This window comes from Myotis brandtii, unplaced genomic scaffold (genome assembly GCF_000412655.1).
Source record: "Myotis brandtii unplaced genomic scaffold, ASM41265v1 scaffold628, whole genome shotgun sequence".
In the NCBI taxonomy this organism is placed as follows: Eukaryota; Metazoa; Chordata; class Mammalia; order Chiroptera; family Vespertilionidae; genus Myotis; species Myotis brandtii.
In genome coordinates, this window is record NW_005370403.1 from 336,163 (window position 1) to 347,468 (window position 11,306).

General features: G+C 44.4%; 1 protein-coding gene across 11 annotated transcripts in view; it reads left to right on the forward strand.

The window, feature by feature from the left end:
- ATE1 (arginyltransferase 1) overlaps positions 1-11,306 on the forward strand; it is a 50,356-nt gene that overhangs the window by 16,931 nt on the left and 22,119 nt on the right. For 10 of the 11 annotated variants that reach the window (XM_014528289.1, XM_014528281.1, XM_014528280.1 and 7 more), the window contains 2 exons: positions 3,129-3,161; positions 10,498-10,679. In XM_014528289.1, the coding sequence (XP_014383775.1) occupies positions 3,129-3,161; positions 10,498-10,679 (215 nt within the window). The remainder of the gene's footprint in view (positions 1-3,128; positions 3,162-10,497; positions 10,680-11,306) is intronic. The other variant, XM_014528288.1, reaches the window with a different exon arrangement.

Below are 11,306 nucleotides of genomic sequence, written 5' to 3' on the forward strand. Positions count from 1 at the left end.
TGTAAAAATAGGAATATATTTGTGTAGATCTAGAAGTATAAGATAGAGGTATATATGTGTATATAAACATACTTACACACACATATATAAAAGCTTTTCTGTGACATTTTAGAAATCATTCAAAATTTTATTTTTAACCCTTTGAGTGCCAACCAATATCCTAGGAACTGTGCTAAAATTGCCAAGGCATTTTTGCTGATTTTACAGCAGTTTAGGAAAAAAATTATGAATCGCAAGTAAATGAAGTTACATATTCAAAAACTTAAGGAAATCTTTACTACATTTGTTTTCATCTTTGACATATATTGTTTGCTGATTGTATTATAAAATACTAGTAGGGAAAAAAATTGCCGATAGCGCTCCCGGCACTTTTGGGGAAAGACAGGAGGAGCGCGATCGCGCTCCCCGGCACTCTAGGGGTTAAAATGGCTCCCATATTTCTCCCCTCAGCTATGGATGAGTGTGATTCTTCTATTCAACCAGTTGTGTAAACATTTAATTCCTAGCATGCTTCAGTCAGTATGGTAGGTTTGGGGGACATACAGATAAATATGACATTGTCCTTTGCACATTTTAGCTAACAAATCTTAAAATACTTTTTCAAAGTTCTTTTCATAGGTTTGCATTCATATTAAAAATGGTAAAATACTAATAATATTAACAGCTATTGGCAACACCTGAACCTGTCATATGTGGTCTTGCTTGGAGCTGGTCTGACCAAGTGTGTAAGTGGTACCTATAAGTGTGCAGTCAGTCTGTCTCATGTTGGGCTACTGTAAAAAGGACCCACAACAACAAAGCTTGCACGTTAAATTTCTGTACAGTGACTTGTTTCATGTCAGCGTTATGTGAATTTAAAATTTTGTTATACCTTGCACTTTCAGAAAGTTGTCTTAACAGTTAATATAATCGAATTGCATATTGATATAATTTAAGAAAACATTCTTATAGTCTCTGTATTTTGGTATTCCCTGGCATCGAGAGCCTATAGGATACTAGTTAATTATGTGGCTTTGGCGTGTACTAGTAATATTTCAGTAACATTTACTTTAGTATTTGGGGGAGGAAGTGTCTGGTACAGTTTTTTTAAAATTTTATTTTAAATCTACTTTTATCTTTATTGTTGAAAGTATTACAGATGCCCCCTTTTATTCCCCATTGACTCTTTCTAGCCCGCCCCCGCCCCCTGCCTTCACCACATGATATAGTTTTTTAAACTTTAGTATGGAAACTTGAAACATTCGCACAGTAGAGAGATTCGTATAATGAATTCTCAAATACTCATCTCCTGTCCTCACTAGTAAAATATAATGGCCAGTCTTGTTTTATCTACATGCTCACCCCATTACTTCCCTCCTTTATTGTTGAAAGTATTACAGATGCCCCCTTTTATTCCCCATTGACTCTTTCTAGCCCGCCCCGCCCCCTGCCTTCACCACATGATATAGTTTTTTAAACTTTAGTATGGAAACTTGAAACATTCGCACAGTAGAGAGATTCGTATAATGAATTCTCAAATACTCATCTCCTGTCCTCACTAGTAAAATATAATGGCCAGTCTTGTTTTATCTACATGCTCACCCCATTACTTCCCTCCTGACCCCTCAATGATTTTTAAGAAAATCCCAGACATCATGTAATTTCATTGTGCAACATTTCTGTGTGTATCTCTAAGAGAAAATAAAATCATTTGTGTTCCCTGTGAGTGCCGGCTAGGGAGAGTCCAGCAGGGCTCGGGAGCAGGCCTGACCCGCTGTGCTCGTAGTTAATTTGCATTTAGAAAGATAAGAGTTTATGCTACTTGGGTATATCATCATTATTGTAACTCAAAGGGTTTGAAATGTTGATTTTGTAAGTACATCTAAGAAAACATGAGTCACCATTATGCATATGTATGAGGCGAGGTCAAGTCCTGGGCTCAGAGCGAACCTGCACTTGGCTTTGTCATTTGTGCATGACTGCCTCCCCAAGAACGTACGGGTCTTTGTTTAAATGCTGGGAGGCAGCATTCTGTAAGCTTCTGTGCACGTCAGAAAGAGCAGAGAGGAAAGGTATGCGTGTGGCTGGGGAAGGAGAAGCTGAACAGGGTGACTGTCACCAAGTGGAGCAGTAACTTCCCTCTCACTCGGGCTCATCTAGCCTGTTTGGGGATGGGGGAGAGTTTTTTGTTGTTGTTGTTTTTTTAATATATTTATTGATTTCAGAGAGGAAGGGAGAGGGAAAGAGAGAAACATCAATGATGAGAATCATTGATCAGCTGCCTCCTGCATGCCCCCTACTGGAGATCGAGCCCACAACCCAGGCATGTGCCCTTGACCAGAATTGAACCTGGGACCCTTCAGTCCGAAGGCCGATGCTCTATCCACTGAGCAAAACTGGCGGGGGTGGGGAGGGAGCTTTTATTTAATATCTTGAGATATCATTCACATACTACAGATTTCACCCCTAAGGTGTACAATCAATGATTTTACCACCATCATCTAATTTTAAAACATTTTCATTACCCATTAGCAGACACTCCCCATCCTCCCCCTAGCTCAGCCCTAGGCAACCCTCCTCCACTTTCTGTCTCTAGAGATTTCCTATTAGGAATATTTCATGTAAGTGGGACTGTTTTAATACGTTGGATTGCTTCTTTTTGCTTCTCCTAAACCCAGAGCTTCTGGGATTCAATCAAATCCAACCTCCTCTTTTGCTCTTGACTTTCTCTCTCTCTTCTCGGTTCCTCTTGATTTACACCTTGTCCTTTGCTTGGCGTTTACTTGACTTTGTGGCATTTATGGTCAGGCAGATGCTGACCTCTTCCCTTAGAGCGGGCGCTTTCTTATACAAGGGTTGTGAAATGAAACTTCAAAGGATATTTTAGGACTTTCTTGTTTTTATACAGATTCTTAAAAAAAAAAAAAGTAGACTTAATCTAATTGAAGTAGTCAGATGCCCCCTGTGGGCCAGATTGCCCTTCTGTGCTCTGGATGGCTGTGCTATGTACGAGAGCATTGATGTTACGTGTAGACTTTGGGGTTACTTGACGTGCTCCTGCTGAAAACACGTGTAATAAGTTTTCCTTTTCTGTTCTCTTTTATGCTCATTAACTGGATGAACCTGATTCTATTCGAATGTGACTGCAGTTCACAGGATTCCTTTGCACCTCGCCTTTGGAGGTAAGTGCACCCCGACCTCATCACTAGCATCGCCGGTGGGCCACCCACTTGGTAACGATCACTCACTGGATCAGCACTAGCATCGCCGGTGGACGTCTTGTGTGGGCCACCCACTTGGTAACGATCACTCACTGGATCATTTCGTTGTGACACATTCGTTCTTCAGTAACAGAAACGAGATGAATGCAGACTTTCTTGATAAGAGTTTTGATGACTTACAGAGCTACCTTCAAAACAGGCCATTGCTTCTTTTTCGGTACATTTTCCATTTTAATAAGTGGAGTGAACAGTATTGTGTCTCCTGCTCCCATAACTGTTTTAACACCAGCCTTATATTCTCTGAACTGCCGAGGTGTTGACGAGCTGGAGAAGCGTAGGCAGAGGCTGACATCAGGGACGTTTTATTTGGTTCGAAAGAGCTTTTGAAAATCTGTGGGTTGATTAGGGCAGAGCAGAGGACTGACCTTGACTGAGCTGTTCTTGTAACAGGCCCTCCTCTCGGTGCCTCATTCACTTTCTGGTTTAGTCCTCGTGGTGGTTCTGCAGATTAGAACTGAGAAGCTGGTGATAAAATGTGAGAGAAAGAAGACAATTAGCTACTCAGAGGACCAGGAGTCATTGTAGCTGCAGCGGATACGGAATACCTTGCAGGAGAGGCGTGAGGCTTTGGGAAAAATAGAAAGGGAGGCGGCCGAGAGTGTCGAGACGCTTGGATTTAGAGCCCTTGTGGGTTCAAGATCATGCCTTCATTCCTGGCCACCTGGCCACCCCCAGCTTCTGAGCCGCTCACGGCAGTGAGAAGAGCCTGCTTTTCTTGCTTCCTGGCTTTATTCTCGGTGGTGTGCACAGGAGCACGGAGGAAAGAGTAGGTGGGGCTGAGGCTGAGAGTAGCAGGTGTTACCCATATTTTGGCAGCTAAAAGCACAGCAGGTTTAACATTTATATCTTAATGTGGGTGATACTCTGACTCCCCAGCTGGGTTGTAGCCCCTCAGCCTCGGGTCTGTCGTCTTCGTCTCAGGGTTCTCTCAGGTGTAGGTGGGACTTGGGGCATCAACCGCACACCTAGAGCTGCACCAAACGCGTGCTTTTTAGTGAGCCCTCGCACCTGGCTAACACTGGGGCTTTATGTGCGGACGCTTTGATCTTTGGTGAAAACAGAAGGGGAAGTATCAAGATTGAAGCTTAGGGATGGTTTCTGTCATTTTCTGTGTGATTTGCTTTTTCCACGTAATGATTTGGAGATGTACGTTGCCTTAGCTAAAGTGACCTATTTCTGATTGGGCCTATGGACATGGGGGAGGAAAAAAAATAAAAATTTAACGTGGCCAATGTGCTCTTTTTTCCCTTAAAGTATTTGGGAAGTGGTTGAGGGCTTTCTGTTTTACTGTTTTAGATGGGAATTTCCCAGGGGTTACCTGATGACAGTTACTGGCTGCTATCTCCCTCCCCCCGATCTCCAGGCATTGAGCTCAGGACTCGCTCCTTGGCCCCACGGAACCTGAGAGCCAAAGCAAAGCTAAGGCAGGAGAATGTTGGGAGTCTCTAAATGTTTGATTTTGCCACTAAGCTTTTGGTTTAGCTGTAGAAGGAACACCTTGGCTAATCTGAGAAGCTAGTGATAAAATTGTGAGATAAAAGCCTAGTATGCTAAGTGTCCGACCGTTTGACCAGTCTCTATGATGATCACTGACCACCAGGGGGCAGACGCTCCGACCAGTAGGTTAGCTTGCTGCTGGGGTCCGGCCGATGGGGACTGGGCCAGATGTGCCAGACATGCCCTGGAGCCCTCTTGTGGTCCCTCTCCAACCCCGATCATGCACTGGTGGGGTCTCTCGGCCTGGCCTGTGCCCTCTCGCAATCCGGGACCCCTTGGGGGATGTCAGAGAGCCTGTTTCGGCCTGATTCCCGCAGGCCAGGCCGAGGGACCCCACTGTTTGTGCACCGGGCCTCCAGTTTCGAATAAAAGAAAAATAATCTGGTAGAGACTGAAGTACATGAGACTTGCAGGTGGAAATGAAGGAGACTAGATTTCACTTTGTCCACAAAAGCTGCTCTGAATGAACCATGTCCCTTTGTTGCAAGTCCTAAACAGTTACCTGCCACGTGAACTGATGAGATTGTCTGGGTAGTCACTCCACCAGTAATGGGATCCGCTGCCGCTTGAGTGGAGCCATGTGTGGAGCGTCGTTACTTCCCTCTGTGGGGCTGACCCTTCGCGTTCCTGTGAGCTGAGGACTAATAGAGCTCATTACGCTTTATGGGAAAAGAGCTTTTATCACCTCGTCAAGTCAGGCAACATATTTCCATTCTCGTCCCCATTTTGTGTGGCTCTGCGGCTGCTGATGTGCGCTCCCTGCTAGGTTTACATCGGCCTCTCCCTTACAGACGTTTTTATTGACATTGCTAAGTCTGAAGTACATTTTGTGTGGCACCACCTACAGATGTCTTCAATTAGGTGTAGGTAAGTAAAGGGATTATATATCAGAGGCCGAGAGATTCTTGAAATTCTCCTCTGAGTCAGGCCCCGCCAGCGGTGCGGTAGGGGGCAGTCTCAGCCCCATTCTGGAGGGGACAGCACAGGAGGGGCCTCTGTGAGGAACTGAACTGTGTGTGACTGCGGGCTACTAGGTTTCTCCTCAGAGGTGTCCTTCCAGGCCTTCATTTCAGATCAGTTAAAGTCTTCAGTTGCAGTTACTATGACTTACCAAGAAGTTGGCACCTACAGGGTGTGGTACTGTGCTAAGCTCCCTGCTTCCCTTGTTTCAATTCTCACAAAGTGTCTATGAGGTAGACACTCCCCATATGCTTACAGCGCATTGAGCCTGGAGAGGTAGGCGAGGTCAGTCAGCATCGCAGCTGCTTGTGTGAGCCGGCAGTAACGACGGCGGAGCGAATGAGGACACTGCTCTGACACTCGAGGCACATGAAGTGCTGTCACGTTATTGGAAGGACGACAGTGATGCGTTGGAGACGGATTCTGTAAACGTAGAGCCAGCTTTCTCAACCTCGGCACTGTCGGGGGGTCGGTTCCATCTTTGTTGTGGATGCTCTCCTGAGCAGCACTGCTGTCTCTTACCCACACGGATGCCAGGAGCACCCTCCGTCTGAGCTGGAGCCAAATGTCCTGGGTGTGTGGGGGGGCCACTGCCCTAGAGCAGCCTTAGAAAAAGAAAAAGCAGACACAGCCACAGTCCAGTAGTGAAGACGACAGCAACGAGAGCACATTTTCAGTCTCTCAGGGGGTCGGGAAAAGAAGGAAAGGTGGACAGAGCACAGGTGAGACAGATAGAAAACAAATGGCAAGATGGCCCCCTTGAATCCACCACTATTGACTTTATATTAAATATAAACGGTCTAAACCAGCGGTTCTCAACCTGTGGGTCGCGACCCCTTTGGCGGTTGAATGACCCTTTCACAGGGGTCGCCTAAGACCATCCTGCATATCAGATATTTACATTACAATTCATAACAGTAGCAACATTACAGTTATGAAGTAGCAATGAAAATACTTTTATGGTTGGGTCACAACATGAGGAACTGTATTTAAAGGGCCAGAAGGTTGAGAACCACTGGTCTAAACCAAAGCTCGGCCGTGTGGAAATGTTTATACCTGCACTATCTCAAACATGTATGTTGCTAGTGGTCACACAAAGTTACTGAGCTCATTAGGAACCGAATTTTAAATTTTCTTAAAAGTTAGTTAACTTACGTAGCGGTATGTGGCCAGACCTGCATTGAAAGACACCCGGTAATTTTTCATATGATGGGGATCATATTTTCCATTTTACAGTGTTGTAGTCTTACTTAACTTGGAGAAATGTTCATGTTACTAAAAAGTCTTGGTAAAAATAGTTTTTACTTATTACATGACAGTTGCTCATATAAATGTACTGTAATTAGCTTCTTTATTTTATGGTTTTAATTTGTTTCTTTAGTGTACTGATTGCCAGAAAATTAGGAATTTGTTGCATTTGATTTTTAAATCACTTTTACAAAACTTGTTAACCCTGAGTGTTGGTATTTGCAGTTTCCATATTAAACTTATTTTTTTAATTTCGATAGACTATTTCAAATTTTCAAGTTTAGTTTTTATTTTTCTTAAGAAATAATGTAGCCCTAGCTGGTTTGGGTCAGTGGATAGGGCGTCAACCTGTGGACTGAAGGGTCCCAGGTTCGATTCCGGTCAAGGGCATATGCCCGGGTTTCGGGCTTGATCCCCAGTAGGGGGCGTGCAGGAGGCAGCCGATCAATGATTCTCTCTCATCATTGATGTTTCTATCTTTCTCTCCCTCTCCCTTCCTCTCTGAAATCAATAAAAAAAAAAAATATTTAAAAATAAATAAATAAATAATGTAGATTTTGATGCCATAGTGGTTTAGCACACCTTTGGGTTTCTATTTTTTAAATGAATTCAAAGTTTAGTATATAACTTAGTATGAAACTATTAACAAAAGGCAAAACAAGGAATAAGTTATTGTAAAACAATGCATACTTTTAATCGTGCTTAAAAAGAGTACCTTTGGGGGCCTCCATAAACTGTTGTTTAAAAAAGTTCAGGGCACCAGTTGTCTAATCACAGATTGTGGTGAACAGCTGTGTTTGGGGGAGGCGCTTTCGGGTGCCACCGAAGGAAGGAGGACACAGGCTCTGATCCTAAAGCCCCTGAAGACATTCCCTGTTCCCTTCTTTGACACACACACACACACACACACACCCCGCAACCTACAGTGTCACCTCTGTGGCCTGGCAAATGACTCCCCCTTTGAGTCTCTAAAGTGTGTGTTTTAAGCATAACAGGTACATGGAGGCAGATAGGTCAGGAGACAGGTGCACTTTATCAGAGAGAATAGACACTCATTTGGGGAGCAGTTGGACTAGAAGCCTGAAGTGGCCTATTAACATCGGTGGCACTCGGCACAGCGCCCTGGGATTGTGCTGCATGGCTCATTAATCACAGCCGCCTGCCATCTCCCGGGTCTGAGGGGGGCTTCCTTTTGTGTAGCTGGTGGTGAGCTTTATTCTACTTTTCCTGTTGTCAGCTCAATCCTTGAAATGAGGAACTTTTGAGAAATAACTTTGCTTATTCTTTCACATATCCAAATCTGTATAAACTGCAGGCATGAGAAAGATAAACTATTAAATAATTGCTATCACATCACTGACTTAAGTATGAGGAGATTAAAGCTAACTGCAGTTATTAGTTTAAATAACTTTGCTATTAAATGAATGAGCCACTGATGTAACTTCATGGACATAATCTTTTAGGATATGCCATTCAGACCCCTTAAACCAAAAGCGAAACTGACCCAAATTTGCAGGGTGCTTTTGTTTGTACATTGTCATTTGTTTCTTACAGCTACTTTTGAGCGTGAGTAGTAGGATGATTCCTATTTTTAAAGTGTAGAAACATACTTTTAAAATAAGTTAAATTATTGTCTTGGATCAGTTTGTAACTCCATGGTTTCATGATTGTCTTGCTTAATTGACTCCTCGTGGATTTCAGGTTTCCTCCTCTGTGATGTGAGGGGGTCAGAGTAGGTAGTTCTGTGGCTTCCTTTTCCTAAGGAATTGGAAGGCAGCCCGTATCTACATAAAGTGCTTTGCAGGTGGCGAAGGTCCCTGGCTTTCACATGAATTGAGAGATGGGAATAATGCCTGTGGGAGGGCAAACTGCTCATTCAAAGCAGTGAAATGAATGGAAGCAGGTTATTAAAAGCGAAGTCCAGGGAATGAGAGAAATAATGGTTATTGGAAATGAGAAGGTAAATTGTAATCTTAAAAAATATTTCAAGGTGATACACAAATTTGTCTAATTAGCTTTTTTTGTTTGTTTTGTTTATCCTCACCCAAGGATATTTTGATTTTTTTATTTTATTTTTATTTTTTAGAAAGAGTGGACGGGAGGGGGAGAGACAGAGAGAGAAGCACCGATGTGAGAGACACATGGATTGATTGCCTCCCGCAAGTGCCAAACTAGGGTGAGCCTGCAACCGAGGTACAGGTGCGTGCCCTTGGCCAGAATCAAACCCGGGACATTTCAGTCTGCGGCCAACGCTCTAGCCACCGAGTCAAACTGGTTACGGCCTCATCAGCGTTTGACCTGGAGGGTTCTGACAGTCCAGCTCTCCCCTCTCCATCTCCGGGCCACTGCAGGCTTGCTCTCCTGTGCGATTATTTCCAACGACAGGGAGCGCATTCCTGTGGGCCCCAGGGCTCCCCTCTGAAGGCGGTTCCTGTGAAATGCCAGGACACACAGGGATTGGGGTCTTGCTTGTGGCGCGTTGGCGTAGTCTAGTTTCTGAAACGGTGTTAGACTCCGTCTTTCAGCTGTTGGTGTTGGTTGAGGTGGTGTAGCCATAACAGGTAGTTAGTTCACCTGTCCTCTTGAACCTGTGTCTGCTTCCAGGGAATAATAGTCACATTAGAGCAAAGCTACGTGTGGGTTTGACATAATTCATTATAGTCGGTGGAAGCTCTTAAAAGTTTAAAGATGTGTTTATTGCCCAAGCAGCACTTGAACTACTCCGTGGAAGTTAGAAACCACGGACACTGCTGGCACCTCAGCGAGTCCTCGTGTTTGCTGTGGTGACCGTGGTCCCCTGTGCAGGTACTGCCCCTCCCCCCATGCAGTGCTCTGTGGGAGGAAGGGGCTCTGTGCCGCCCACACCTCAGCAGGAGGGGGTTATGCTCCCCTGCCTTTAGGTTCTTCCGGATTTTTAGAGAGAGGGGAAAGGAGAGGGATGGAGAGAGAGAAACATCGCTGAGAGAGAAACACGGATCAGCTGCCTCCTTCACATCTGGGCATGTGCCCCGGCCGGTAATCAAACCGGTGACCTCTTGGTTCCTGGGTCAGTGCTCAACCACTGAGCCGCACTGGCTGGGCACCACTACTTTCCATATTTCAGCTCTGGCCTTTGGACCTCTTTCCCTTCTCCCCTGCCCCTTTGTTTCCGTATTTCAGCTTGGGCCTTTGGACCTCTTTCCCTTCTCCCCTGCCCCTTTGATGTTTCTCCATTCATCGGGGTTTGTTTTTCTTGTGTTGAGTCCTTCCTTGCTTTTGGCACTGCCAGATACTTTAGGCTCATTTTGTCCGTTTCCTTCCTCAGTCCTGGAGTCAGTCAGTCCTCCAAAGAGAAATGGTTCGTTTCTTCTTTTTCTGGTCCCTTTGATTGCAGAATGGAGAAACCAAGATCTGGGTGCTAGGTGTGCTTGTTACTACGGGGGTGTCATTTCTCTTGGGCCTTATCTCACAGAACAAGTAAATACGTGTGTATGCTAACCCTTATATGTACACATCTGTGACAAGCTGCTCATGTGTGTGTCTGTTTTCACAGCCAGAGAATCCCCCTAATGGACCCGATTGTGGCTATGGCTCCTTTCACCAGCAGTACTGGCTGGACGGCAAGATCATCGCTGTGGGGGTGATTGACATCCTTCCCTACTGTGTGTCGTCTGTGTATTTGTACTATGATCCTGATTATTCGTTTCTGTCCTTGGGTGTCTACTCTGCACTACGGTAAGATTGCCTTAGACAGTTGTTAGGGTCATATAGAACTTCCAATAATTCCTCATTTGATGATGTTTCATCATAAACAGTAGAAATCCTATTGTGATAGTACATATAATTTGTTGCTACAGTAGTCTCTTATATATTGGTATTTAGAAACACCACTTTTAGAACTGAGGCCAGTGCCTGATGGTAATTCCCAAGCTTTTGAAGGTCTCCATCCATCTGCTCTAGTGCATGAGAAGTCATTGTATTTGTGGGATGTTTTTGTTGTTTAGTTTATGCATTTATTTAAGCTCCCCTGTCAGAACCACTTAATGTTCCTTAAATGTGATATTATTTATTTATTTTTCTTGTCATCAGTGTTGTATATATATTGTTTTCATAAAGGTTAAGTGAATCTGGCACAAATGAATTGAAATATGCAGTTATGTAAAGTAGATAGATTAGGCCCGGGAGTCCTAGCCTCGGCTTGACTTGACGTCTGCTCCTTATCGGGCGATGACTTCCCTTGTATGTCAGCTGCAAATACGTGCAGCACAGCGCACATACCTTAGGTGCGTGATCCTGAGATGAAGAGAGTGGGGCCTTATTCCATGAAAATGCTTGTTTCTGTTTTCATTCTTGCTGGTGCCT